The 27,831-nt window shown below is 50.7% G+C and overlaps 5 protein-coding genes and 1 long non-coding RNA gene across 10 annotated transcripts in view; 2 read left to right on the forward strand and 4 right to left on the reverse strand.

Moving 5' to 3' along the window:
• The window catches only part of SCN4A (sodium voltage-gated channel alpha subunit 4), a 44,207-nt gene extending 41,081 nt beyond the window's left edge, over positions 1-3,126 (reverse strand). For all 3 annotated transcript variants that reach the window (XR_010021958.1, XM_063081416.1, XM_063081415.1), the window contains exon 1: positions 2,963-3,126. The gene's annotated coding sequence lies outside the window, so the exon portion shown is untranslated. The remainder of the gene's footprint in view (positions 1-2,962) is intronic.
• Positions 3,127-9,576: 6,450 nt separating this feature from the next.
• On the forward strand, positions 9,577-11,726 carry PRR29 (proline rich 29). 2 transcript variants are annotated; one of them, XM_063081423.1, is made up of 6 exons: positions 9,577-9,636; positions 9,841-9,916; positions 10,088-10,194; positions 11,074-11,300; positions 11,445-11,515; positions 11,698-11,726. In XM_063081423.1, the coding sequence occupies exons 1-6, from the start codon at positions 9,577-9,579 to the stop codon at positions 11,724-11,726; spliced, it is 570 nt and encodes a 189-aa protein (XP_062937493.1). The 2 variants fall into 2 exon arrangements, with proteins under 2 accessions (XP_062937493.1, XP_062937494.1); XM_063081424.1 differs by having other exon boundaries at positions 9,862-9,916.
• A 544-nt stretch (positions 11,727-12,270) lies between these two features.
• Positions 12,271-17,469, reverse strand: ICAM2 (intercellular adhesion molecule 2). Of its 2 annotated transcripts, XM_063081201.1 has the most exons (5): positions 17,416-17,469; positions 15,841-15,945; positions 15,113-15,376; positions 13,575-13,895; positions 12,271-12,894 (listed from the first exon to the last, which is right to left on the reverse strand). In XM_063081201.1, exons 2-5 carry the CDS (start codon positions 15,899-15,901, stop codon positions 12,710-12,712), a joined length of 831 nt encoding a protein of 276 aa, XP_062937271.1. In that variant the 5' UTR covers positions 15,902-15,945; positions 17,416-17,469; the 3' UTR covers positions 12,271-12,709. The 2 variants fall into 2 exon arrangements, with proteins under 2 accessions (XP_062937271.1, XP_062937272.1); XM_063081202.1 differs by lacking the exon at positions 17,416-17,469 and having other exon boundaries at positions 15,841-15,947.
• A 4,742-nt stretch (positions 17,470-22,211) lies between these two features.
• On the reverse strand, positions 22,212-22,930 carry LOC134365212 (tRNA N(3)-methylcytidine methyltransferase METTL2B-like). Its single transcript, XM_063081420.1, has 2 exons — positions 22,768-22,930; positions 22,212-22,560 (listed from the first exon to the last, which is right to left on the reverse strand). The coding sequence occupies exons 1-2, from the start codon at positions 22,875-22,877 to the stop codon at positions 22,362-22,364; spliced, it is 309 nt and encodes a 102-aa protein (XP_062937490.1). The 5' UTR covers positions 22,878-22,930; the 3' UTR covers positions 22,212-22,361.
• Positions 22,931-22,953: 23 nt separating this feature from the next.
• Positions 22,954-24,813, forward strand: LOC134365214 (uncharacterized). The gene is made up of 3 exons (XR_010021960.1): positions 22,954-23,172; positions 24,437-24,562; positions 24,691-24,813. It is a non-coding gene; the product is annotated as an uncharacterized LOC134365214 (long non-coding RNA).
• Positions 24,814-27,210: 2,397 nt separating this feature from the next.
• Positions 27,211-27,831, reverse strand: part of LOC134365211 (EF-hand calcium-binding domain-containing protein 3-like) — a 29,958-nt gene continuing 29,337 nt past the window's right edge. The window contains exon 9 of the mRNA XM_063081419.1: positions 27,211-27,537. Coding sequence (XP_062937489.1) covers positions 27,211-27,537 — 327 coding nt within the window. The remainder of the gene's footprint in view (positions 27,538-27,831) is intronic.

Genomic DNA, 27,831 nt, shown 5'->3' on the forward strand with positions numbered 1-27,831 from the left:
CACTGTTCCCTATGCCATGCCCACTGCCCTGCAGCTCCTCAAGACCCCTCTCACTCCTCCAGCTGCCCCACCCCCCCACCAAGGGCTGTTGACCGAAAACTGCAGGGAATAAAAATAGCTGCTGCTGATGACGCAGAAACGGGGGCCAGCGCACATGAAAGTCCTGGGGCAGGGATGTTGGGGGTCAAGGGAACCTGGGATCCCCGAGCCCCCATAAGCACCTTCTGATGGAGCCACAGGGAGGCCTTGTCTGTCCCTGCCACTGCAGGGCTGGGGACCCCTGCAAGAGCCACCAGAACTTCCCAGAGCCCCAGCACGTGCCCCAGCCCTAGGGCTGCCCATGGGAACCCACTGCCCTACATCTCAGGAATGAGCTCTACCCCACCCAGCCCTTCACCAGAGTTAGTTTGCTCCTCAGGGAGCAGAGACCTTGGCCACTGTGGACAGAGCCCCAGCCACTCACTTGCTGTGTGCCCCAGGTAAGTGACAGGATCCCCCTGAGCCCGTGTCCTCCCTGTAAGAGGAGTCCAGGTACTGGCGGTTTGTGTAGCCTGTGACACGGTTGTTGACATCCGCATCCTCCATCCCCTCCCTTCTCCCTACCTGCCCTCGAAGCCTCAGAGCCAGACTTTTCTTCCGGAGAGAGCCCGTCCACTCATCTCCAGAAGTTCCAGTCTCCTCCCTCCTCTCTGCTTATGGCTTCTCCTGGAAGCCTTCTCTGAACCCCACCCCTCAACACACAAGCTGCGCCGCCACCCCCACCTGCCACTAGCCACACTTTTTCTCTGTTCTGGTGGCCGGAGTTGCCCCCAGAGGCAGAGACCTGGTCAGAACCCACGTCAGAGTAGGAGTTCCGTGCCTTCAGCATCAAACTCGGGGCTTCCCTGGGCCAGGCTGGGGTCAGGGCAGAGACCCCAGTGAGCGAAGGCCTTGACACTGAGGCTAGGCCTGGAACCCATGTAGGTTTCCAACCAGAAATGACAAGCAGGGCCAGGCTGGGCCAGGGGCCACCTGGAAAGACTCTTAGTTATCTTCTCCGATCCCCCTAAAATCCCAGCACAATCCCTTGGGAGGTGCCTGGGCAGGAGAAGGGCTGACATGGGGATGTTGGGGAGCCCCCAAGAGAGGGTTTGGGGGGCATGTGCATCTGTGGCGTGGGGCTGTGCTCAAATGCCCTGCTCCAAAGGCCCTCAGGTACGTCTGGCCCTCTGTGTTGTCCCACATGGGTGGTGTGGCTCCAAATGCTAGTGCATTGACCACAGCTATCCACACTACTGCCACACAGAGTGAGGCTTCTGGCCATGGACAGGGAACTTGGGGATGACCCCAGGAGAATCTGGAAGGTCCTGAGAGAGCCAGTCCCTTCTGCCCCCACCACAGCCCTACAAACCTGATTCCAGCCTCTGCCACCACTGGGGTCTCCTCAGCCCAGCTCAGGCCCTGGGGGACAGCCACAGCCTTGGTCATGGGTGAGTGACAACAACCCTCGACCCTGACTCCAGCCACTGTTCTATCAGCCCCTTCCTCTTGCCAGACCAGCCAGACTGGTCCAAAAAGGCATCTCTGGCCACCCGCCTCAGCCTGCTCATTGTTAGGGACTGAATTAAGTAGCCCCTGAGGCTCCTTCCACCTGTAACCTTCCCAGGCTCTAGGTGATTTGTTTTTGAGCAGGCCTCTGGTGCAGGTGGTATGGGGGGGCATGTCTAGGGTACCCCCTGCAGGGCCACCTCCCCACAGTGGGATGCCTTGAGCCCTCAGGCATGACCTGGCCCCAGCGGTGGGGCGGGACCTCTGGACACTTGACTGGGTGGAGGGGAAAGTGCTTGGGTCTCCCACCCACTCAAAGTCATTCTTCTAAAGCCTCAAGTAGCCCCCACCCAGCCTCGGGCTCTCTAGACTGGGATTTCTAGTCCTTTGAACAAAGGCCCTGTCTGGTAAGCAACAACCCCCCCACCATCCTTACGCCCTTTGTACGTCCAAACTGCGTCCCCCAACTCTGCTCAGACCGTTCTGCCTCCTTCACCAGCCATGGCCCACCCTCTCTCCCAGTGTCCTGGGTGCCAGCAGGGAGGGAAGGGGGGCTGCGGTCTGACCCCACCTTCTGGCCCTAAGTTTCTTCCTAAGCACCCCCCACAGGCCCCTCCAAGCCCCCCAGAACCTCCTTAGTCCTGTGGTCCCATCTTCTTCCCCTCAAGCTGGGCTTTCTGGATCCCGGTTCCCACATCCCCCTCTGCTATGTGGGGCCACTCCTCTGACCCCCTCTCCTTCCCAGGACTCAGTGCTCTTGGCTTCTCCAGAAAGAGCCCAACCGTGCCCAGTGTGAGCCGGGGGAGGGGCAGAGACGGTGGGCAGAGCCCAGCGGGCAGCCTGGGATGTGTCCCCGGCTGGCATCTTGCAGATGCCTGTCCTCAGCAGAGCAAAGGAGCCGCCTGCCACCCCCCACTCTGGCCTCCCGCCGCTCTCCTCCCCCCACACCGCTGCCTCTGAGCTCCTGCAAACAGGCCAAGCCCGAGTCACTGTTTTGGCTCCCCCACTCTCCTCTCCTGAAGAAACTGAAGCCTGGTCCCTGTCCCTTGGGTCAACCCGTGCCCATCCAGAGCCGAGCCTTAGCCACGGGGCTATTTGTGACCAGGGTGAGGACCCTTGCTGAGGACAGGGACGCCAGCCAGGCAGGGGCAGAGAGAGCAGATGGCGGAACAGAGAGAGGCAGGTTTGGGGACAGAGCAAGGCAAGTTTGGGGACAGAGTGAGGGTCAAGGCACAAGGAGATTCGGCAGAGGCAGAGGGCAGAGGGGGCTGGGCACAGGCGGAGAGCCTGGTGTGGTCAGGAGGTCAGTGGTGCCCACAGCAACGTGGTGGCTTCCATGGAGCCCAGCTGGGGTTGGGGCCAGGGTGGCCTGTGCCCGGGTGGCCTGCCCCTTGGGGTACCCGGCCGGGGGGGTGTGGAGGGGCGCAGTACTCACTGTTGGACGGGAGCAGAGCGGTTGCTGAGAAGCCCAGAGCGCCGTGCCCACCTCAGGCTGGGGCTGGAACTCTGGGGGACTTGGCCGGGGGGCCGGGCCGGCGGGGACAGCTGCTGCTGCTGATGTCACAGGGTCATGAGTGAAACCTGAGGACTGGGCCAATCTTCAGGTGGGAGCCTTGGCTGCACTCCCCTTGCTGGGTGTGCTCTGGGCTCAGCCTGGGACTGCCTGGGCTCCGGGGCCTCACTGACCCAGGAGTGACCGTCTGCGACACACTCGCCTACGCACACACACATGTGCACACACAGGTACTGGAACACACATATGAGTGCACTCAGGCAGTTCCTCTCCCGTCCTCAACAAACTTACACAGCCTCATTCTCACACTCAAATCTCCTTTCACACTCATTCCCAGAAGCAAGCCATGGCACACTTGGGCTCACACACTCACACAAAGCCACTCTGGTACATACTCATGTACACCCGCCCCCCACAGATGCTGTGTGCCTGTGTGCTCAGCCACATACATGAACCACCCTTTGTACACTCACACAAACATTCCACTATGGTTATGCAGTCACACGCATGCTGACAGCTCACATGTACATACACACCCACTCTCACATTAGCCTCGAGCATATACATATATGGCTTACACACATATACATATAGCCATATGTGCCCCTATGCACACTCATGCCCACATGGAAACAAATGCCACATATCACAGACAGACTTTTATCGAGTGTACTTTTATCCGTGTGTACACACGCCCATGCCCGCAGTCATGCTCGTGCATACATGGATTTTCACACATACATGATCCCATTCACGTGAACACAGTGCCACCTATCGTGGTTGCTAGATTTAGATCGAGTGTATGCTTGTCTGTACACCCACACTCACACACAGCACACACACACACACACACACACACACACGCACACACACACATGCTTATACACGCCCAGATGTTTAGCTGGACCACACAGCAGTCTGGTGGGCATTTCTCCACTCCCTCCACCCACACCCCACTGTCACACATCTGCCCCTCAGAGCTTAGGGAGCAGGGAGGGATTGTGGTGGGGGGAGGGATGAAGTCACTTTACTCCCCCCTCCACTCTCTAGGGCTATGGTGACCCCTATTGGAGCTGTTGTGAAATGCCCCATCTCACATCTCCCTCCCCAGGGTCTGACTGAGGGCTGGCAAGACAATCCCTGTGTGAATCCTGCTCCCCAAAACCTCCCTTGTCCATTCTCCCAAAGCAGTCATCCTTGGCAGTCCTTTGTGTTTCCCTACCACTGTCTTTTCTGGCAGCCCAGAGCCCTGGCTGCTGCCTGGTGCCCCCCGGAGAGCTGAGCCTGGGACAGAGTGGCCTTTGAGAGGGGCACAGGGATACCTGGGGAGCAGTCACCCAAGGCCCTGGGGATGGGCCCAGTGGCCTCTTTCCTCCCAGCAACTCTGCTGAGGCTCTGTGGACACAGCCTCAGTCTTCACCGAGCCCTTCCTGGGGAGGTAGGCCTGTCTGTGGTTTCAGAAGTTCCTGCCAGGCCTGACTTCCCACATCTCAGCCCCTGCCGGGCCTCAGCAACCACTCACACGTGTGTTTTCTACACCTAGGTGTGAGTGTTGGTGTTCTCTATACCATGCTCCTTGTCCTACTTTGCTCACTGACCTTTCTGACAAACATTTCCTGTGCAGTTTTATCGCTAATGTAGTCTGTCCACCCCCAGCTCATCTTTGCAAGGGTCTGCTTCTTCTAGCATTTAGAGGAAAAGCAAACATTTTTCTCATATCCTTCCCAAGTTGTCTCTCTGACGTTTCCTTGCGGGCTCTCTCATCACTCCCAGCCCCGCAGTGGTTCTGGTTTGCTTTGCCGCTAGTCACCGTCTGAAACTCCTGGTCACTGTCCCCTTGTTAGGACACCGATCCCTCTGTGGGCACTAGAGGAGTTAGCTTTCATTCCCATTAATGGCTCTGCTTCTTTGGTCTCTGCCTTGCTACTGCCCAAAGCTCTATGGGGTTAGACTTTCTCAATGAGGGACTGGAGTAATTGAAGATAATTAGTATGTATGAGGGGCCAGGGCTGCTATGTTCAGTTGTATGGGTTGCACACTGCACAATTCTGGGCATTGATCACATGTGAAGTCATTATAGATTAGTATATCTAAAATGATAATTTCTGGCCAATGGTAGCAAAATGTCTAAAGGAAGGGGCAAACTTTTCTAATTTGCACAACGTGTCATTTGGATTAGGGATGAGGCTGATTCAAAAACAAAAGCTGTATGTTAAATATGACTTTTTGCCACAGCCCAAGGGGAATGAATGCCTCCCTCTCTTGGTAACAGTATTCCTCCTTCCTTTGAGGAACTACTCCTCCCCTACTCCAAATATGTGATTTTGTGGGGCTGCTGGGTGTAGGACAGCCATCTCACCCCTGCCACAGGGATGGACATGTCACCCACATCTGGCCAATCCTCTTGGCCCTAGCGGTTTGTCCAAAACTGGGCCCATGACTCAGGCTGCGCCAATCATAGTCCTTCCCTGGGATTTATACGTACTGAGACAAAAGAAAGACAATTTCTCTCTCCTTGGGAGTCTCTAAATTTGTCTTGAGTAACCGAAGTTAAGTCTGAAAGTACCTGCGGTGTGTCTCTCACCTGTGGAGAAAGCTTGTCTGTAGGAAGAGGGAACGAGAACAGAGAAGGAGAGATGCAGGAGAGGGAAGGAAGGAAGGAAGGGGAGAGGGACCTGAAGACACTACTTGAGTCCCTCAGCCAGTTCAACTATAAACCAGCTCCATTATTGTCCTATCACGAGCCAAAAAACCTACCCTTTTTACTTAAGCTAGTTTAGACTGAGTTTCAGGAGCCCACAAACAAAACCCTTCTGTGAAATAGAACCGCCTCTCAGAAAATCTCACTCTGACCCATAAGAATTGGTCTTCTCACTCCCCTGCCCATCCCTATTCCCCCGCCTGCCCAGTCAGTTTCTTCCCTGAGTCGTTTGGTTGGAATGATGTCGTGGGAGCCTCCGCAGAATGCTCCCTCATGCTTGGTGGCACTCCAATTCCAGGGCACCTGGGAGGGGAGGGCTCTGGGAATCCATTGCATAATGAAATTCCAAAGGGGCAAGACCTTTAAACCGGGTCCCCATCACAGGGCATCCCACCAGTGTGATCTGTGTGTGTGTATAAGTCCCCAAAGTACCACCAGGTGACAGTTGGACAAAACCATGCATGCGTATCTCACAAAGATAACCATAATTTGCAGCAACAGTGGTCAGAGTCCCTAGGCAGAAAAATGGGATTTCTTCCTTGTATTTTCAAGGCCTCTTCTCCCCCACATAGCCAGTCAGTCACATACTTCTGCAAAGCAATATTTAGATCCTTTCCTTCAACCCTCATATTCTAGCTGCTTCCAATTAGTGCCTCTTTAGGAAATGGGTGCAAGGAAAGGGCCCACTGCTGGCTCGTCACTCTCTGCATGGTGCTCCCACACTTGTACCAAAAGTAAGTGTTGACATTTCCACTCGGATTCTTAGAAAGGGCCCTTTTCTCTTCGTTTCCATCTGTGGAAGAGAGGAGCTAGCTCATTTTCCAGTTCCATGGTTTTCAATGACTTGTACAATATACCTTTGAATGAATTGCCTTAATTTATTCAACCATCCCCTATTACTGGACATGGGGTAATGCTCAATTTTTAACCCTTGAAAATAACACTGTGATAACACATTTGAGTATAAATCTTTTCCAATGTTTAGTGTATTTCCCGAAATAGATTTACCAAGACAAAAGGGAGACTTTTTGGTACATATTGCTTGGGAAACTAAAAAACAACAATAAAAATCCAAAGATAGAAACATGAGTCCCCACTGAGGAAAAAGGGAAAAGGAAATAGGGGGAGTGTTCATCATCTGTGAGAAAACAATAGCAGGCAGGGCACACGGTGGGAATGTCACCTCCTCCGATCTGTGGGACCAATGACAGAGCTTCTGTAAGCAGAATACTGCAGGCGAATAAGTACAGGGCTCTCTTTCAAATGGCAAATGCTTGTTTCCTCTGACAACCCTAACTGAATGCCAGGAGCCAGACAGTTTTTAACCCCAGCCTTGTTTTTCAAAATACTAGCTTGGTGTTGGGTTAACACACAATCCTGAATCATCCAAGGTCTTGGAATCATTACCCCTTCCTGCCCGTTTTCCAAGGCCACCTCCTCCTGCTCCGGGCTTTCTCAAGAGGGATGAGGCTGGAGGCCTCCTTATGGGCCTCCCTGCCTCCAGCTTTGCCTCAGTTGAATCCATTGACCTAACATGCCCAGACTAATTTTCTTCACTGTCTAGTTCAGCATGTCATTTCTCTGAACACAAGTCTATCATAGAACTACTAAAGATGCTTTTTCCAGGAGTTTTCAGCAGACATGGAGGCAGACATGGAGAAAGTAGGAGGTTGATATCTCAGCTGAGATTCCCCCAGAAGCAGATACTGAGACAAGGACTTGGGAGCAAGTAGTTTATTTGGAAGGAGAATCCGGGGAGCACTCTGAGGGACTGGAGAAGAGCCATGAAGTGTGTGTTCCTGAGAGGGCTCCCACAGGGACAGTGGGGGCAGAAGCCCACGGGACACCTCAGAGTTGGTCCACCGAGGCCAGGAAGCTGGGAGTTGATCTCCCAACCCCCCACCATTACTGCCTGAGGGTGACGCGTTCTCTCTCTCTCTCTCTTTCCTGCACGCGCGCGCGCACACACACACACACACACACACACACACACATACTCATATACATACACACACACATATACATACGATTTTAAAACAAAAATAAGATGTTACTATGCTCACTGATTTTTTCCCTGAACTCTCTTGGACGTATTTCCACATCAGTAAAGATATTCTATGCACCCCCAAAAGATACTCTACACCAAACTGTCAATAGCTGAATAGTATTCCATTGGGAGGACACATCCCCATCAGATATTTCTTATTTCTAATTGTGGTTGACATAAAGATGGGAGGAACAAGATGAATCTTCCTAAAACACAGTTGTGCACATCACCCTTATTTCTCTCCTCTTTGAAATCCACCAATAGGTCTCCACTACCCACATGGTGAAGCCTAAATTCCATAACTTGGCATTCCAGTCTGACCTGTACCTGCTTGGGCCACTGGGACCTCTGCTCTCTTCCCAGCTCCTCCACCACAGCTAGCGAGTGTGACCCACTGGGTCATCGCAGGCCCTTCCATTGCTGCATCTGTGTCTTTGCCTGGACTGTGTCCCCAGCCTGGACTGCCTTCTCCCTCCCACGCTGCTTGGCCCCATCCAGGGCCGTCTTCCCTGGAACTGTATCGCTTGGTGATGAGTCCTCTCTTTTCCACAATCACTTTTTGTATGTCTCACCCACAGGGGACTTTGCAGAGTTTTGTATTCCTGCTCTCTTTTAGTGGGTACGTTTTCACTTCCCAACAGTGATGGATGCAGTGAGGATGCCACTCTGTTCCCAGCGAGCAGACATGCACTTTGCATACACAGGCACGTCCTCGGTCAGGGTTTGTTGACGGCGAGCACCATGGTTGGTTTTGTCTTTCTACCTGGAATGAGGGTGGAGATGGAGAGACACGCCTCTGTGTTCCACTCACCGGGAGCCTGTGACCACAGTTCCCGGATCTCAGCTTGTTCAGAGCAGTTGAAGTGATAAGACCCATGGGGACACCTAAAGCACTGCCCACAGGACTCCTCCCCTGGAGATAGGGACTAAGGAGCAGAGGAGGAGGTGGGAATGGTCTTTCTGGTTCTAGACTCCAGGATTGCCAGGAAGGGGAGCTGAACAGAAGGGGAGGGCGGGGGGAAGGGCAACTCGGAGGTGCTAATCCCAGCTTCCTGTCCGGATTTTCCTTGACTGCTGCTCACGGCCTATCTTAGGATGGTCACTGCTGCCGAAATAGATCCCCACCTCACCTGTTCTTAAGCAATGAAGACCTTGCTGACTTCCTGTCAGAAGAATGCACGCTTTGGTAACTTATCCAGAATGGGGGACAGTACTGGGGATGTTGGTGCTGAACTGCCCACGACTCTCCACCAGGAACCAGGAAGCAAACAGCTGCCAGGGGAGAGTCAAGGGGCCGGCCATGTGTTTCTGGCCAGGGCTCCAGCCTCTTCCGTGAATTTGTCTGGTGTTTCCTTCCTTGGTCTGCTCCAGAAACCACTCTTTGCCGCAGGACGCCCCTCTCTCTGACAGAGTGGCAGGGAGCAGGTCCTCTGCCGTCCTCACTCCCGGGCCCTCGCCCACAAGCCAGCTCCTGTGAAATCTCTATTCCTGCTGAACTCATCAGCTGAGTCAGTGGGGCTCTGGGACCTGGAAACCAAGCCTCTCCAGCCACTTATTCGCTCCACAAACATGGGCCCCCAGGCCCAGAACTGGGGGTGGGCGAGGGTGAGAGATACTGCACACCATGCCTGGGGGAGTTGGAGATGGACATCCCAGAGACAGACTGTCTCCTGGGGGTGCCGGGAGGGGAGAGGAGGAGACAGGACAGCGTGGGGGCGGTAACCCGGGCCCCGCGCATGCGTGGGAGGAGGTGTCAGCGTCGCGGGCGTAGCCATGGTAACCCTGACCATGGCCTCCGGGGCGGGCGGGAGCTGGGGTGGCTCCGCACCAGACACTGCAGCCCCTACGGTGAGGGCTGAGCAGGGTGCAGGGCCTGCCTTTCCCGGGGGGACGGCGGGCTCTGGGAGCAGTCCTTGAAGGCGGTGAGGGGTGAGGAGCGAGACCCCAAATCCAGAGGAAGAGACTCGACAGGGAGGGGGGTTGGGGCTCGTGACGTGCCCACGTTCCTTCCCCTGCCGACCTGACTGAGTGTCCCCCGCCCCATGTCTCCAGCCCTGGGTGACCATCCTGCAGCCCCTTCCGTGGGCCGTCCCACCTCCGCCCCCGCCGCCAGGCCGCGTGAAGGCAGGTGAGGCCCCGGGGTCGCCCCCCACTTCCCCCTCCGCGCGCACATTATCTCGGCGGCGTCCGCGCCGCACGAACTCCCTCCGGCTGGGCGTCGGGGGTAAGGCCCGGGGTCGGGGCAGAGGGGGCTGGGGTTGGGGAGGCTGGGCGTGGGCTGGCTGACCCCACCCCCTAGACCTGCTGGAGCTGATGCTGCTGCAGAACGCGCAGATGCAGCAGCTGCTGCTGAGTCGCCTGGTGGCGGGGACGCTGAACTCGGGGCCCAACTCGCCGCGCCCGCAGGTGCGTGGGGGTGGGGCCCCCCGGTGCCGCCAACCTGCGGGGCCAGGGGTGGGGATCCATATGGGGCCCCCCTCGAGTAAAAGGACTGGGGGAGAGAGGAGCGAGAAGCCAGCCCGCACCTGTCCAGCTAGGGCTGTTGGGCATCTATGATGTTTCGGGCCCCCGAGTCAGTCTCCACTTGAGGGGGAGGGAGCGTCCCAAAGTACAGACCACCGGGGCCTCCGGGAAAGGAGGTTTCCCTGCAGAGCCTCCCCCACTGGACTTCAGGCCCCAGGAAGGCAGGCACCATTGGACGCTGGTAGCCCTGACCTACGGATCATGAATGCCTGGCCCGGCGCCTGACGCTTTTTAGGGGCTCAATCGATAATTGTTAAACAAAGGATTAAATGAACGATACTTATACAAAGCAGCGTTGTTTGTGATGGCACATGGAGAGGTACAAAGCTGAGCGCACACCTGGTTAGGGGATGGGAAAAGGCTCCTTGGAGAAGCTGGTGGAGAACAGCCTTTGAAAGCCGGGTAGGATTTTGACTTTGGGAGGAGGCAAGGGGTGTGCCCACCATCCAGGCTGGCAGGGCAGAGGGAGGAGACGGAATGGAGGAAGCCGCACCTGTGAGTGTGGCTCTGAGGCTGCTCTGCCACTTACTAGCTGGGTGACCTTGGACAAATTGCTCAACTTCTCTGAGCATCAGTCTTCCCACCTGCAAACCATGAATAAATGTCTCCAAAGTACCTTGCTTGCATGTAGTAAGTGCTCAAGAAACTGGTAGCCATAATTAGCATATCTGGAGAAGATGCTTTAGAGGAATGGAGGAGTGGTGGTAGGGACAGCCTGATCCTGTGTCATCAGTTCCCCTCCCCCTTTTGCACAATCCCCAGATCTACCTGGAGAGTCAACAGGAAGAGTCTGAGGAGGAGGAGGAGATGCAAGCCCAGGAGGAAGGGCCTTTGGTGTTTCACCATCACTACCTGCCCTTCCCACTGCCCTCTCTGGGCCCCCTGCTACCCTGGCCAGCTGTTTTCCTTCCCCCTCCTGCATGTCAGCCCCACTTGCAGGACGTGACCAGGATTCAGCACTGCCCTCCTGCCTCCAGGAAAAGTGGGGGGTAAATGAGGCTGGGGGATCTGGGCTCTGCCAGGGTCCTGCTCTGGGGCTGGGGTGGAAGAGCTGGCTAGGGGCTGGAGGGTGAAACCCCAGAGGCCACCCCTAGGCCTCTGATGGGGGTCTTTCTTTTGTCTCCCCATCTCAGGAGAGCTGTGCCCCCCCCACCACCTCTTAGTGCCACAGGGACAGTGGGTGCGGATGTTCCCCCGGCTTCAGGTAGGGCTGGGTGGGTGGTCAGTGGGGCCCAGGCCTAGGGATGGATCAGGAAGCCAGGAAGTGGGGGGTGTGGGGCGGATCCTACCATCACTGCTATGAGCAACTGGCCTGTCCCCTTCCCTTCTCCTTGTTGGGGTCCACTGAGGCAGGAGGGTGTGAAGATGAGGATGGTGTTTCCCCAGACTACTATGATGTGGAGAGCCTACTGTGAGGACCGACACTGGCCCTGGGACCCGCACCAGCTTCATCGCAGGTTCACCCTGGGGCTTCCACTGCCTGTGTATTGTCTGCGACTCTACACTATGGCTGGCAGCCCTTCTCACTTCTCAGCCCCAGCCAGGCCCTCTTCTCTGGGGTGAATTAGTCCCCTCTGCACCCCACTGAGGTCCTGAACAGGCCTGATCTCTACTCTGGAGTGAGAGCTGCTTCACCGCCAGGGCCTGAAAGCCACATAAGCCAGACTCTGCTGTACCCACTCCTTCCCTCCCCTGTCTCTCTGTCTCTCCTGGGTGATGAGGGCTGTGGGGTCTCCTTTTTGCCTCATAACGGAGCAGGAGGGGACTGCTCCTGTTTCCACAGCTCTTTGAAGGACCCCGAGGTGGAGAGAGGGCCCAGAGTGGTGGGGAAAGGCCTGGATAGGCAGGGCCCTGGAGCTGAGCTAGTTTCCTTGGGCCCCCCCGCTCACCCCAGAGAGCTGGCTCTGTTGGCAGAAAAGAGAGGTCAGTGCTATGTCCTGCTCCACCAGGAGTGGCCTGAGGTCCCGTAGGGCCAGGAGGGAACAGACTGTCTCTGCCCTGCAGGGCCAGGGTGTGTTTCCCCCACCCTCCTTCAGTAGGAGTGGGTCACTCAAGGTTGGGGAGGGTGGGTGTCTGGTGCCTGGGTTGGTCAGCTAGGGGCTCCCCAGGGCACGAGCTGGCAGAGGCTCTGGAAGGCCCCTGTGAAAGGGAGGGTGGGAAGGAGGCTGAGGGAGACTTTTGGAGAGAGAAGTCCATACCTGGTCCCCTTCCTGCCTGTTGAGTGTAATCACAGGAGATATGAAGGGCATAGAGTTAAGTCCAGGTGTTTGTATTCAGGCTAGAAAAGGAAATGTCCCCAGAATCCTCTGCTGCTTGTCACAGTCCTTCTGCCATGGCTGGCCCACTACTCTGGAGCCACACTGAATTCAGGCAACAACTATGGTGGTGGTCACGCTGCTCATGCAGGCTGTGGCCGGAAGGCCTGCAGCCTCCGCCACGCAGCTCGTACCCCATAGTTGCCTGTGCGCTTCTGGTACCAGTGCTGGCCGAAGGCAAAGCAGAACAGGATGGATGTCACAAACAAGAACAGCAGTACCGACACGACTGTGATGATAATGCCCATCCAGCTGTCCTGCATGGGCTCTGGGAAGGGAGGAGGCAGTGGTCTTAGAAGTCCTCTGGTCCCAGGTGCCAGGGCCCAAGGAGGAGTGGAGGCCCACCCATCACCCCACGCTCACTCATCCATCCAGAGGTCACCCTGGCTTGCAGAGATGAGTGGTGGATGGTGTCTGCCCCAAAAGTATTATCTAGGAGAAAGGTAGCTCGGGGTCCAGGCCACCAGCCAGACCTCTGTGAGATGATGAGGGCAGACGTCACCCTGTCTGCAGCCCTGGGACCAAAATGTGGTTGCTGGACACCAGGGCTTGGAAGGTGGCATGGTCTGGGCCATGCCCCTCTTCAAGCAGAACTGAGTGAGCTTCACACTGAGCCCCTTGAAGATGGGAAATGCATTGGCCTTATAGAGTCATGGAACAGCGGAGCTCCAGGGACGACAGGGCTCAGCCAGGCCAACCTTCTCATTGTAGAGAGAAGCCAACACCAGAGAGAGCGGGCTGATGTGGTTAAGGTCCTGCAGCTCACTGGGGACTTGGAGAAAGCTTCAGGGAAGAGGGCGAGTAAGAGGGAACCCTCAGAATTAAGTGTGGGGTCCTGGATGTTCGCATCCCAGGCCAGCTGAGAGTGGGGTTTGGGTTTTTTTCCTCCCCCAAGGGGCCAAAAGTGAGTGCCCCTTCATCCCACCTCCATCTGTGGGAACCCCTTACCATGGACCTCGAGAACCTGGGGCTCCGAGATGCTGTAAAAGATGTCCCCGCCGTGAGACCGCAGGTCCAGCTGAGCCTGGCAAGAGAAGTTGTGGAGGCTGTCATCTCTGTGAGCAGTGCTGTTGAGTGTGGCCATGACCTCTTGTGGGGCAGGTGTTGTCCTCCCAAAGGTCTGGTTGTGCAGGGCCTCCTTGCCACGGAACAGGAAGATGGTGAGGTTTTCAAGAGGCTCCACGTCGAGCACCTTGCACTCAATGGTGAAGGGTTTGCCCACAGTCACCCAGGTGGGCTGAAGCTTCAGCGAGACCTTCTTTGGAAGCTCTACAGGAGACAAAGGAGGGAGGTCTGGTTAGGATGGGGGTGCAGCCCCACCAGGCCCCAACTTTCCAGGGCTGTCTCCTGTCAGCGTGCTGTTTCAGGGCCCTGGCTGGACTTGTGGGGGAGGACATAGGCTGTGGCCTGGCCTGCTCATGTGTAAAGAGGAAGAAGGAAGAAGTTCGGGGTGAATGATTTGCCGGGCAGTAGTTTTATGGACATGATGGTTTCGAGATTGGACAAGGAGGAGGTGGTCAGGTGTCTACAAAGAAATCGTACAGCCAATTTCTGTCTTCTTCCACTCCAGAAATTAAATACACATTTCAAAAATTAAACAGTGGACCCCATACCAGTTGGCTGCAAAAAATAAAAAATAAATAAACAGTGGATAATTATGTTGAGAGAGACTTCGAAGGGAGTGCTCATTGGAGTTAGGCTATGATCTGTAAGGTTCCTCACTTAAGAGGTGTCAGACCTGCCTTGTTTCTCCAGGGTCAGGTTCATGACCACCATGATCCCTTACCTATTAAACAGGTTACCCTGGATTCCCTTCTGAATTAGAGTACCTTGCCTCTCACCTCCACCCTCACTCCAGGAAAGTATGTTGGATTTAGCACATCTTTCTATTCATTTAATTTACTGATGTTGGGACGGGGAGAACCCAACTGATACCCTTGGAGCCAAGACATTGAGAGAATCCTGGCCTATCTGGGAAGTTGTCATGCCTCCTGGGCAGGTGTGTCTGATGGTCACACGTTTGCCATGGGCCCTCCTGGGAAGATGAAAACACCGGGTGACACCTCAGCCTTCTTGGGAAGTGCAGGGGCCACTGGAGAGTGTGCACAGCTCTCCTGATGATGCCCCCACTACTTGTCATGGGTGTGGAGTACTCCAGTGACTGAGCTGGAAGGAAACTATGGACTCTGTGCTCGGAAGTGACCACGGGATTTGTATAAACCTTTGCTAGACGGTTAGATCGTCTTCCTTTGAGCAAGACTCAAAACCTAGTTTCCTTGCTTCTGAGAAGCTGGCAAGCTCAAGCAGTCTAATCAAGGTGTGAGCAGATTAGGAACCCACTGGCCAGGTCCTATTCCTTGTCACCTGGGAGCTCTGGGAGTTGGGGCCATGGTGAGAGTGCACAGGAGCAGTAGCAGAGTAGCTCTGCGCACTCAGAGATGCCAGCTCTGTCCTGGGGGGAGGGGGCCCTTGGCGCAGCCACTCACTGTACACTCTGACGGGGAGACCCTTCATCTTCTGCTCCCCAGAGCAGTTGAAGTGGCAATAGAGGACCGTGTCCTCAGAGATGTTTGAGATCAAGTAGACCTTCCACTGAGGTTGTTGGTCCAGCAGAGTCTTGGTTAGCATGGTTTCCAGACCACCCATTTTAGGCTGGGGACAGTTGGTGCTGCAGTTGACTTCCTGGGACCCCATGGTCTCAACCGCCAGCTTCTCTGGCCACGTGTATACCTTGAATGCCTTCTCAGACCCTGGAAGACCAGAAACACTAGGCCATTGAAAGGGTTTTCATTTTCACTTTGGCCACAGCCAGAAGATGCCCTCTGCTGTCCCCTACTGTCCCCAGGCCCCTTCTGAAGATCTACTGGGCACATGCCCGCCTCTTTCCTTGAACCCCCGCATCCCTTTACCTCCGGAGGCCCTGCCCACCCGACTATTCCGCCTCCATGACCTGCCACATCCCACATCACCAAGCTCGGGGGGTCTGCTCAACCTGGTGTTCAAAAGGCCAGGGCCCCCACCCACTGCCCAGGGCCATGGGGACCAGAAGCCAGGCTGGTACAGCATTTTGTACCTGCGGCAGGGTGGCCTCTGTGTTCAAAGCCTCAGCAACTTTGGGGCCAGGAACCTCTCTCCCTCCCAGAGCCAGAGAAGCAGGCACCCCACCCCTTGGGTGTGCACGTGCCAAGTCAGGACCCCAAAGCCCCCGGCTCACCTGGGCAGCAGAGCAGAGTGAGAAGGGTCATGGGCAGTCTCCAGCAATCAAAAGGGGACATCTTGGGCAGCGTCCACAGGCTTGCAGGGAACAGCTGAGGGCTGCCTGGAGGGAGATGCAGGGTGCACCTCAGGGAGTGGAGACCTGGAGCTGCAGGCCGAATCCCCAGTCTCCTGTGAGCTGATGACTGCATTTCCTCTCATTGTCTGAGCAGTCTTCTGGAAGTCACGTGCACCAGCACGAGCCAGCTCCCAGGGCTCCAGGTCTCCAAGAATTCCAGCAGAGGAAGTCAGGAAGCTGCTGATAAGCAAGGGGCATAACCCAGTCCTCCTGGCCTGCTCCCTGTGCAGGGGACAGGCAAGTGTTGGGTACATGTGTGTGGGCAAGTGTGTGATGTGTGCACGAGAGCTGCGTGTTTGCACTGGATCCCAGTGCACTGTGTGAGTTCATAGGGAAGAGTGAAGCCTATAAGCCCCAGATCTGGGAACCCCAAAGCCCCACAGGGCACATTCTTGGAGTCCATTCTGGGAATATCTGAAGTCAGGACCTATCCAGGGCACGCAGTCACCGTAGCAAAGGGGCAGAGACCTGGGCTTTCCTAGGAAACCGAGGCAGGAATTTGAGGTTCTCCCATTAAATGCTCAGCGCAAGTCTGCATAGATCTTAACATTCACTCAGTTTCAACTCAGCTGACTCAGGTCCAGCTTGAAGCCCAGAGACTCAAGAAATGCATCCCACAATAGTCCCCAGCTGCCGAGGTACAGACAGAGATTGGGGGTCTGGCTGTAGCCATATCCCAAAACCTCAGCCTCCATTTCCCAGACCTGCCTGGTGGTCTCCATATCTCTTCCTCCCGGAGCCCTGATCTCAGAAGATCTGGCCGGAGGAGTGTCAGTGTATTTCCAGGGAGGCTTTGTCACCTGTTAAGGAATTCCAAGAAGCAGGTGAGAAGGATTTTGATGGACAGGAGGGCCTTTTCAGTGGCTTTTTCTTTTTTTGACCACCACACATCCAGTCTTCTCATTCCCCAATTCTGCCTAAGATCCCTTGGGGCCAGGCAGGGGAAGAGCAGGTCTCCTTTCTTTCTCAGTGGAACCCCGGATGGGGCCTTTCCAAAGGGATGCCCCAGAGTTTTCAGGGCCCAGGCCAAACCCCGTTCCTCAGTTGGGAGGGCAGGGTGAGGTCCTGCCCATCCCTCGCTGAGGCCAAAGGCTGTTCTGACTGTGCATAGTCGTCAAGTGCTGCTATTGTCAGTCTGGATCCAGGGAAGTCCCTGGACAGGGCTGCTGTACTTCTGAACAATGCAGGGAGGAAGGGGCAGAGCTAGGGGTCAGCAGAGAGAATCTGCAGAAGAGGGCGGGGCTTAACCCCAGCACCAGCTCTGATCCTACCTGGGGCTGGCCAGGTGCTGAGAGCAGGAGACAGTCCTCCAACCCAAGCTAGAGGCTGAGGGGATGGCCCCAGGGATCTGGACTGCAGGGTCAGGGGTATGAGAAGTGCTGCTGTGGTGGAGACTGTGGTCTCCACTGGGTCAGAATAATAACAATGATAACACAATAGTGAACATTTACTTACCACAGGTCAGATGCTGTCATAATCACACTACAAATATTGACTAATTAATCCCCTATCTCTATGAGGTAGGCACAGAGAGGTTACATGACGGTCCAAGGTCACGTACCTAGGAAAGAGTGAAGTCACTATGAGTGACATCCAGCCACGGTGATTGATGAAGCCCACCAGAGCAGGGGCAAGAGAAGAATTGTTAGGGACCGGATTCCTAAGAGACCCTCAGGAGGGAGATACATGCTGGCAGAAGGACAGAGGAAATTTCTGGGGCCTTCCTTTCCATGAGGAGCTGGGGAAAGGTGGGCTGATTTATGTCTAGAAAGCTCCAACCAGCTTCACAGTGCCTGGGAATGCCACCAGCACACACAGCAGGGCCAGGTGAACTCCGTCCCCAAAGGTGTCCACGTGGAGCCTGTGCAGCCCACAGGTCCTGCCCTGACCCTGCAGCCCCAGCACCCAACCCACCCACCTCCTTTGATCTCTCCCATCCCTCCTAGCAAGCCCTTCTTGACCAGGGACATAGGGACATGACCATCCCTTTCTTAGAAAAGTTTGCTGCACTCCAACGGTTTACACATCAATCTTTCCCCGTCCTCACTGTCCTGTCGACCAATGATGGCAGAATCTGAATCTCATGCAGCTACATCCACCTAGTACAGGGCACTACCCGGCACACAGTAGGCACTTCATAACCGTTGAATTGGTAGGTGGGTGGATGCAGGGATTAGTGAAAGAATGGAAGAAACAGTTTGTCTCGGTGAACAACCCAAGTAAGCTTGGATGAAGGCCTTTCTTTTAGGTCTGAAACAGCTATTGTTTTTGTCTGCCCAGCATATCTTTTCCCTTGTACTGCTAAGGTCTCTGCCTGCACCCAGGCCACAAAGCTGGACTCACAACATAAATGAGGCCAATCACGGTGCCTTCCTCCTCGAGAAGGGGCACTAGGAGTTAGGCCTGGGCAGGGGTTTTCCTGGGACTTTCCGAACCAGAGCTGGTAGGAGCAAGCCCTTCCCTTTCTAGCCGTAACACTAGGTGCACATGAGCAAGCAGCTGCCTGTGCTTGGGCCCCAAAAGTGAAGAGGTTGATAGAAAAGAAAGTCAACTCAGTGGAGCAGGTACGCTTAATCCAAGAGAGAATGTGATCCAGAGTTGTCATGGGTAGAGTACTAGCTGGGAGTAAGCTAGGTGGACTCTGCTGGTTGGTGGCTGGGTTAGGTGACTGGCAATGATTCTGCAACCACTCAGGACTCATGTTGCAGAAATGAAAGAGCTTTCCAGGCTGGACATAGTGGAAAGTTCTGGCCCTTCACCTGTCCACGGGACTCAGGGCTGGACATGGGCCCTTATGAAGGAGAGTCACTGTGAGGCCTGACCTGCAAAACTTCAGGGCAGGATGCAGTGGTGGTGTATTAGTCAGAGTTCTCCAGAGAAACAGAACCGATGGGCTTTATATATAGATTAGTTATAAGGAATTTCATGACAATTATGGAGGCTGAGAATCCCCAAGATCTGCAGTCGACAGGCTGGGGACCCAGCAGAGGCAATGGTGTAGTTCCAATCCAAGTCCAAAGGCCTGAGAACCAGGACAGCCAATGGTGTAAGTTCCAGTCCAAAAGCCTCAGGCTTGAGATCCCAGTAGAGCCAATGTTTCAGTTCCACTCTGAAGGTTGGAAAAGGCCAATGTCCCAGCTTGAGGCAGTCAGGTGGGAGGAACTCACTCTTACTTGCAGGAGGGTTTGCCTTTTGTTCTATTCAGGCCTTCAGCTGATTGGATGAGGGTGACCCAAATTATGGAGCGCCATCTTTATTCAGTCTACCAATTCAAATGTGAATCTCATTCAACAATACTCCTACAGACACACCCAGAATAATGTTTGACCAAATATTTGGGGACCCTGTGGCACAGTCAAGTTGACAGATAAAATTAACCATCACGAGTGGGGTGAAGGTTTGAGACAGTGTGGGGGGAAGTGGGGGATGCTGTATTTGCATGAGGCCCTGATGGCTTCTGGGAGAGAGAGTGAAGAGGCTTTGGGGGGCCAATGATTAGACCCTAGAATGCCATGATGAATACCTCCAAACAAAGGGAGTAGACCAAGGCTTCCTGATGTCAAGAGAGTGGCCCAGGATGAGAGAAAACTGACTGTGAGGTAGAAGAGAGAAGAAACTCAGGTTTTCCTTCCTGGGAGATTGCTTTCACCATGAAGTACCTCCGGGTTTGTTGTCTGACTCCGTTAGTTTTTCAAGGAAGGGGGCCATAAATGCGGAAGAGTTAAGATAGTTCTGGAAAACGTGAGAGAATTTGAAGGAAGAAGAGGTTAGCCTCAGTTTAGAAAGTAAACTCATCTCTCCCGCAGAGCTTTGGGAGTTATTCTCTGACTGGGTCTTAATCCAGTGACTTCTATCACCTGCATTCTTATTTAAAGAAAAGAACCATTTGCCTAGAACTGTGTTCCCAGCAAAACCTTCTTTCAAGAACTAAAGTGAAGTAGACAAAGACAGAGTTTATCCCCACTATACCCACACTAAAAGAACATTTAAAGATGTGCTTCAGGAAGAAGAAAAAATGATTGCAAAGCAGTTTTCTATGCAAGAATAGACACTTCTCAAAAGAAGACATATAAATGGCCAACAGGTATATGAAAAAACACTCAACATCACTAATCATCAAGGAAATGCAAATTAAAACCACAGTGAGGGCTGGCCAGTTATCTCTGTTTGTTAAAGCATGCTCTTATAATACCAAGGTCAAAGGTTTGGATCCCTGTACTGGCCAGCTGCCAAAAAACAATACCCCCCCCCCCCCAAAAAAAAAACCCACAATGAGATATCACCTCACATTGTTAGAGTGGCTATTAACAAAAAGAAAAAAGATAACAGTGTTGGTGAGGATATAGAGAAACTGAAAGTCTTGCACACAGTTGGAGGGAATATAAATTAGTATAGCCAATAATGGAAAATAGAATGGAGGTTCCTCAGAAAATTAAAAATAGAACTACCACATGATACAGCAATCCCACTTCTGGGTATGTATCCAGAGGAAATGAAATCAGTGTGTCAAAGAGATATCTGCACTCCCATGTTCACTGCACCATTATTCACAATAGCCAAGATATGGAATTAACCTAAGTATCTATCAATAGAAAAACAAACAGACAAACAAATATATATATATATATATATATATATATATATATATATATATATGTTCTTTAAGTGTAGGTATCTTGGGGATAAACTCTCTCAGTCTTTATCTGTGTCTTTATTTCACCTTGATTCTTGAAAGAAAGTCTTGCTGGGAACACAATTCCAGTCTGATGGTTCTTTTCTTTCAATAAGAATGCAGGTGATAGAACACTATTTAGCCTTAAAAAAGAAGAAAATCCTGTCATTTGCAACAACACAGATGAACCTGGAAGACATTACATTAAGTGAAATAAGCCAGGCACAGAAAAATACCGCATCGTCTCATTTATATGTGGAGTCTAGAAAAGTCAAACTCATAGAAGCAGAGAGCAAAATAGTGGTTACCAGGGCTTGGGGGAGGGAAGGGATTGGAGAGATGTTGGTCAAAGGAAACAAAATTTTAGTTAGACAGGAGAAATAAGTTCAAGAGATCTATCGTACAACATGGGGACTACAGTTAATAACCATGTATTGTATACTTGAAAATTGCTAAAAGAATAGAGTTTAAGTGTTCTTACCACAAAAATCTGATAACTATATTAGGTAATGCATATGTTAACTAGTTTGATTTAGCCATTCCACAATGTATATATATTTTGAAACATCTTGTAGATATAAACGTACACATTTTTCATCAGTTATATGAACATGATAAAATTTCAAGGAAAACCAGTAGAGTGCATAAATTCTAAACTAGTAGAGAGGATTCAAATGTTATTATAAAAACAGCCAAAACAACCCTCAATTAGAAAAAAACATTAAATAAGGAGAAAAGCATAGAAAAAATGGGACAAATGTAAATATTTTAAAAGATGGTAATTAAAAAGTCCAAATTTATTAATAACCACAATGAAGATGAAAAGAGTTAATTACAGTTAAAATACAGATTTTGTCAGATTAGATTTTAAAATATTAAAACACAAAACTCAGCTCTTTGTTGTTTACTAAAGACACACCTAATGCATAAGGCTATGGAATTGGCTGAATGTCAAAAGAGGAACAGATACACTAGGCAAACACTAACCAGAAGAAAGCCTGTAAAGCTATCTTTACATCAGACAGAGAGGACATTTAAGACAAGAATATATATTAGGCATAGGATGAATTCCTAAATTAAAGGGTTAATTTGCCAGGAAGTTATAATAGTTCCAAACTTGTAAGCACCTAGCTTGAAAGAAACACAAAGAGGCAAAACCACAATCATCAGAAGAAATTTAACACGTCTCTCAATTAGGAATAGTGATGATGCAGACAAAAAAAAAAAAAAAATCACTATATGAATGGAAGAGCTGAACTCAATTTACAAGCTTGATCTGCATCTATAAATTTGAGAATACAAATTCTTCAAGAAGATAAATTTTAAAACCCCTATATATTTGATAATTTAAAAACATACTCTAAATAACCCATTGGCTAAAGAAGAAATTATTATTATTATTATTTATTTATTTATTTTTTAAAGATGGCCGGTAAGGGGATCTTAACCTTTGACTTGGTGTTGTCAGCACCACGCTCTCCCAGTGAGCAAACCGGCCATCCCTATACAGGATGCGAACCCGTGGCCTTGGAGTTATCAGCACCAAACTCTCCCAAGTGAGCCACGGGCCGGCCCCAGATTTGTTAAACTTTTCATTCATAAAACATTTATTTTGCCATATTGAAGTTTCAAAAACTCAAAGTAGCCTCTATGCCCTGACAGGACTCTGCTCAAATGCAGCCGTTTTCTTCGTTACTCATCCCCTCCCGCTGCCGTTGGACTCGCGTTCTCAGGCCGGTACCGCGGCTTTTGGCGGCCGAGGTTGTCCGGCCTCTCCGGGCGGCGCGTCCGGCAGTCCGCTGGCTGCGGGACCGCCGAGGGCCCAGCTGGGCGCACCTTGTTTCTCCGGGCACACCCGCTGGGTGCTGTTCTCCTGGACCTTCCTTTCCGCCGCCGCGGCCTGCTCTTCCGACCACTCCACGTTGTCCCTGAGGAAACCAAACGGGCAGCTTAGGGACCTCACGTGCCAGATGCGCCTAGGGGGAGTGGCTGGCCCGGGAGCGCCTGTCCCCGGGAAGACAGCGCCTCAGGTAGGGCAGCGGGACCCGTGGCCGGCGGCCAGGGGCTCCTCGGAGCGTTCCGGGGCAACAGGACAGGAGGCAAACCGCAAGCCGGGCGAGGGGCAGGGCGGTTACCAGGCGTTGTGGTGGAAGACGCGCGCCGGATCGCCCAGGAGCCGGCTCCCGAACTGCGGCCTCTTCCCGCCGAAGGCCGCGGGCCCGCCTTCAGGGTAGGCGCCGGCCATGACTCCGGAGCCGGCAACACCCTCCTCTCGGTGACGCCGGGGCGTCCTGCTGGCCACGCCCGCTTCCGGAGGGCGGGAAAAGACGGAGCTGGGGCGGTGTTGAGCCCCGCTGGGTGTGGCTGCCCCTGAGCTGGGAAAGGGGGTCTCTGCGGGGAGGGGCCCGAGGGTGGCGTTTCTCTCCGGACTTGATTGTCCCCGAGGAGGCGCTGGCGGACGTGCAGGCTGGGAGACGTTCCGCCGGAGCTCCAGGTGAACGCCGCGGTCCTCTAACAGGTTCCTCAGTTTCCCTCAAGAAGTAAGACAGAAAAAAACCTTGAGTCACTTCGGTTGAGGGTCCCACCGTGGAGCTGATGGCCAGAAGGATTTAAGAAGGCAGCCGGCGGCGGGAGGAAACAGGGAATTCCCAGCTTCTCCAGTCAGCTCTTCATAGTGCGGGAGGAGAGGGTGTCGCGGGAGGGGGCGTGAAGTGAACTCCGAGAAGCAGAGACGAGCCCGTCCAGCCAGACGGAGCACCCAGGGACAAGTTTAAAGTTTTTTATAACCATCTACCTTTGTGAATCATCCATACCCGGGCTCGTTAGTACAATCCAGACTGTAGTACATACGAGTGCGTACGTACGGTTTGTTATATGAATACATTTTAAGCCTTACGTTTCTATTTCTATAATTACCACGGTTTGAGTCTCAGAACAATCTAGAAGGAAGCGTACTGTCAGCATAAGGTTAGTTGAGAAGACTTTCAAGACAACCGTGATGAACACCACTTGGAGGAGGAGGAGAGGGTTGATGAGGGCAGCGTTAGACACAGTGCACAGGGGACCAGGGACGGTTGATTCCAGTAAGTAAAACTGAGGGGAGCCATGAGCGACTCCATACTTTCCCAAGGAGGAAATGGGAACAAGTTCTAAACCCTCTCTAATCACGAAGAAAAACGTGCGAGTTATTAAAACGATAGTAAAGAACTTGTACTTTATTTGAAGACAAAATACTTTTGCCCTTCTCATGGTCTTGTGAAACATTTTGAACCAAAAGCTATTTTCCAAAACAAGTACAAGGATTTCTATCTTTTCTCAAGGCCAGCTATTTGCAGATAGGGTGGTTGATTTCGTATTTATTTTTGGCATATTGTCCTCTCCTCTAGGGGCTTTTTTCTCCCCTCAGCAAAAGCTGTTAGTGTTCCCAATCAGCAGTCCCACTGCATATTTTCTTGGAGAGAGTTAACTGTCTTCACTTGAAGTTACTATGTTAGGGCCGGGCCCGCGGCTCACTTGGGAGACTGTGGTGCCGATAACCCCAAGGCCACGGGTTCGGATCCCTACTTAGGGATGGCCGGTTAGCTCACTTGGGAGAGCTGGTGCTGACACCACCAAGTCAAGGGTTATGATCCCCTTACCGTCATCTTAAAAAAAAAGTTACTGTATGAGTTCCAATAATTAGAGCCATTTAAAATGTCAACAGCTTGGGTCCTTTTTGTGAGATCAGCTGAAGTATCCTAAACTTAATTTCATACAACTATCTTTGGTTGGCCTATACAACTCATTTTTCTCCATCTTTTGAAGCATCTAAAATAATTTTTCGGAAGAAATTTGGAAGACATGGCTGCGAGTTGTCTTTGGTATCAGCCTTTATACTGGACTGTAACTTCAGAGAACACTGTTTCAGAGGAGCTAAGGATCTCTCTGGTGGTAAGAACTCTTCCAGCTCACTGGGCAGCATGGGTTCAAAGCTTGTAAAGGTTAAGAACTCTCTGAACTATTGCCTTGAGTGTTAGCTGAGGATAAAGGTAGTTAATTGTTTCATGCTTTTCTTTCAGTTCCAATCAGTGGGAATTCTGGACTGTTTAAGCATGTGCTCTGGAACTGAAGAGCTGGGGAAAGGTTCCTGGTGTCCTAATTTGCTCTCCCTAAGGTTTCACAAAACCTAGACAGCCTTTGTAGCAGCCTAGATAATTGGATAATTGTATAAGCTAGCTTAACAACTTTAATATTAAAAGCTTGTGTGTTTTTTTCTTATTGCAAAATAAATATATGTTTATTATGGAATATTTAGAAGATATAGATAAAAGAAAATACCACTTCCAATCATTTATTTAACCCATTAACACCTTGGTTTATATCCTCCCAGTCTTTTTTTTCTAATTTATTTATATAAATAACTTTAAGTTAAAATAATTTCAGAACCAACTGCCCCTTGCGCCCTGGTTTTATTATTATTATTATTATTTTTTTTTGTTGGTTTTTTATGGGTTCATTGAAGTATAATTTACATACAACTAAATTCATCCATTTTAAGTGTACAGTGTCATAAGTTTTCATAAAAATCTGTATTTGTGCAACTACTGTCATAATCAAGTTTAGAACACCACAAAGTTCCCCCATGCCTCTTAGCAGTTGTAGCCTGCTTTTTAACTTAATGATAGCTTGGGAGCATTATTCCTTTGAAATATTCTTTTACAGCATCATTTCAATGACCCTCTGTTTTGTATAGCTATATCATGATTTATTGGACATTTAGGCTACTTTAAGTTTTTTACTATTAAAAATTCAACATGATAAACATCCTTGTAATGAAATCATTTTGATATCTTTAGGATTAATTTCTAGAAGTGGAATTGCTGAGTCAGTGGTTATAATTAGCTCCATTACTAAGCTCTGTGACATCAGGACATTTTATCTATTCACTGTTATATATCCAGGTCCTAGAACAGGGTCCAGCATACAGTATACAACTCAGTAAATAGGTGGTGAATGAATGGATGAATACTTCTTGCTGTACTGTATTCCAGAAGAGAGGTGCCAGTTTATACTGTGATGAACAGTGTGTGACAACTTAATAGAAAGAACGTATTGCTTATGTTTTAGAATGTATTGCTTATGTTTTAGACTTTCCAGGACAGATCTACTTAAAAATATTCTGTCAATGTTATCTGATCAATGTTATCCCATTGACCCAAAGAAATATTCCAGGAATTCTAATATTTTGGCATCCAAATTACATCTCCTAGATTCTCTCTTACACCCACAGCCATACAAAAAAGTCTCTTGTCAACCCATAAATCTTGTTTTTTGATTAGAAAATATGGTTACTTATCTATAAGGTTAGTTCTCTTCTCCAACATTTTAACTTTATAAAGAATAGCAAATATATTTGGATTCTTGAATATTCAAGGTAACACTCACAAAATTACTTCAAGGCTATTTCAGTAAATAATTTTGGGGGACTTCACTATCTACATTGCTTTTTCCTGGTACTTTATAATTTTACATTATAAGCCAGTGTCCTCATCAATTTTGAATATATTTTTTCCTTTTTCTGGATCATATTTTTCTAGAATGATGATTTAAAAAGCATTTGCTCTATATATTGATTGTGGTGGACTTAGCCACACACCTGCAAGCCAGTCTCTTGGATAACTCTTGCAGATAGTTGATGTCATCCCTTACATTTTTAGATTATAATTGACACAGGAAATAAAACACTTCACCACCCTGACAGTAGATCGGAAGGTAATATAGATTTAATCTTGGTAGATATAAATTTCCTGTGTCCAAAAGTAGTGGTCTGTCTCTCTGTGAGTGAGCTGCCTCAAAAACCATAGAAAAATGCCTTAAGAACTCCAAGAGTGGAGCTAAGAAGAATAAAAATGTAATGGATGATATATATTTAAAGATGATTAAAATAGTAAATTGCCATAATAAAAAATTACATTCTGCCCTGGCCAGCCACAAAAAAAAAAAAAAATTACAAATACAATTAAACTTGTAATATAGTTATATGTGTGTTCTTTTATTAAATGCATTAGCCAACAACAACAACAAATGTGACGGATGAGATCAGCTATTTGTAGAAGTGATCCAAGTGCAGGTGTGTGGCTGAGGAGTCTTGGGAATGCACAAATTTAATCAAGATTTCCTGGGGGCTGGTGGCCTTATTCTCTGAAACTGAAAGGTCATTGTCATCCGCTGTCTCTGGCCTCTTTCATGAACAATCAAAAACCTAATCCTGTTTACAGTCATGCTTATTGCTTGGAGGGCCCTTAGGAGCTCAGAATGCCAGCTTTCCTGGTTCCTGCTGATGCTCAGGCAATTTTAAGCCATGTGGGGGCAGCAGAGTGCTGCTGGTTGCTAAAGGAACTAACAGCACAGGGTCTACTTACTAGTAAAGATTTAGGAAAGGGAAACCATTTTATGACTTAAACTTTTTTACTGGTCAGAATACAAAAGATGTCAAAATTTCCAGTTGCTAAGAATGTACTAGACAAAATCAAGAAACCATAATTTTGATAACTGTGAAAAAGTAGTTTGCGATGAGCTGTTTAGAAAACGTGGACATTTCATTGTCGAAACCCTTTGAAACCTTTCCGTTTTCTTTTTCTTCCTGTCTCTGGGTCACATTCACTGATATCCGATGAGGAAGAGAATCCAGAGTTGTAGAAGGAATTTCTACTCATGTGAGCATCATACAGCTTTAAGTCCTTAGGAGAAAGTAATTCTTGGCAAACATTCCAGGACCATGTATAAATAGAAAAGGTGTCATAAAAGGACTCATTTTTAGTGTCTATCCCAATCAGATCCCCGCGGATCTTCCGACAAAGGTTTAGCATTTCTTTCTGGTGCTCAAGGGCAATTCCTAAATGATAGGTATCTGTTGCTCTCTTCACCTGCAGTAAGAGAGCAGAAGCTTACTATAGTTATCTTAAAATATCTTTGATTTGTGGACCACAATTATAGATGTCCCAAGAGTTATGTTCCCAGGCTACTTTAAAGGCACTGAGTCTATACCTGTGTAGTGCCTCTTGAGGACATGTGACCTAGGAATTGATGGACAATCAAATGTATTACTTGGAAATAATGAGATAGGAAATTTTATAAGAATATTAGAAAGAAAATTGAAAATACAGGAGGTACCTGGTTAGCTCAGTTGGTTAGAATGTGGTGTTGTAACACCAAAGTCA

This window comes from Cynocephalus volans, chromosome 16, assembly GCF_027409185.1.
Source record: "Cynocephalus volans isolate mCynVol1 chromosome 16, mCynVol1.pri, whole genome shotgun sequence".
In the NCBI taxonomy this organism is placed as follows: Eukaryota; Metazoa; Chordata; class Mammalia; order Dermoptera; family Cynocephalidae; genus Cynocephalus; species Cynocephalus volans.

Bases quoted from the DNA above. Each gene is read 5' to 3' on its own strand.
- ICAM2 (XM_063081201.1), bottom strand. From the start codon at position 15,901: ATGTCCCCTTTTGATTGCTGGAGACTGCCCATGACCCTTCTCACTCTG. The intron at 15,377-15,840 runs GTGAGCCGGGGG...CTGGTCTTCCAG, and splicing joins CACTCTGCTCTGCTGCCCAG to GGTCTGAGAAGGCATTCAAG. The intron at 12,895-13,574 runs GTAAGGGGTTCC...CTCCCTTCCCAG, and splicing joins CCAGGTTCTCGAGGTCCATG to AGCCCATGCAGGACAGCTGG.
- PRR29 (XM_063081423.1), top strand. From the start codon at position 9,577: ATGGCCTCCGGGGCGGGCGGGAGCTGGGGTGGCTCCGCACCAGACACT. The intron at 9,637-9,840 runs GTGAGGGCTGAG...CCATGTCTCCAG, and splicing joins CAGACACTGCAGCCCCTACG to CCCTGGGTGACCATCCTGCA. The intron at 11,301-11,444 runs GTAAATGAGGCT...TCCCCATCTCAG, and splicing joins GCCTCCAGGAAAAGTGGGGG to GAGAGCTGTGCCCCCCCCAC.
- LOC134365212 (XM_063081420.1), bottom strand. From the start codon at position 22,877: ATGGCCGGCGCCTACCCTGAAGGCGGGCCCGCGGCCTTCGGCGGGAAG. The intron at 22,561-22,767 runs GTAACCGCCCTG...TGGTTTCCTCAG, and splicing joins GTCTTCCACCACAACGCCTG to GGACAACGTGGAGTGGTCGG.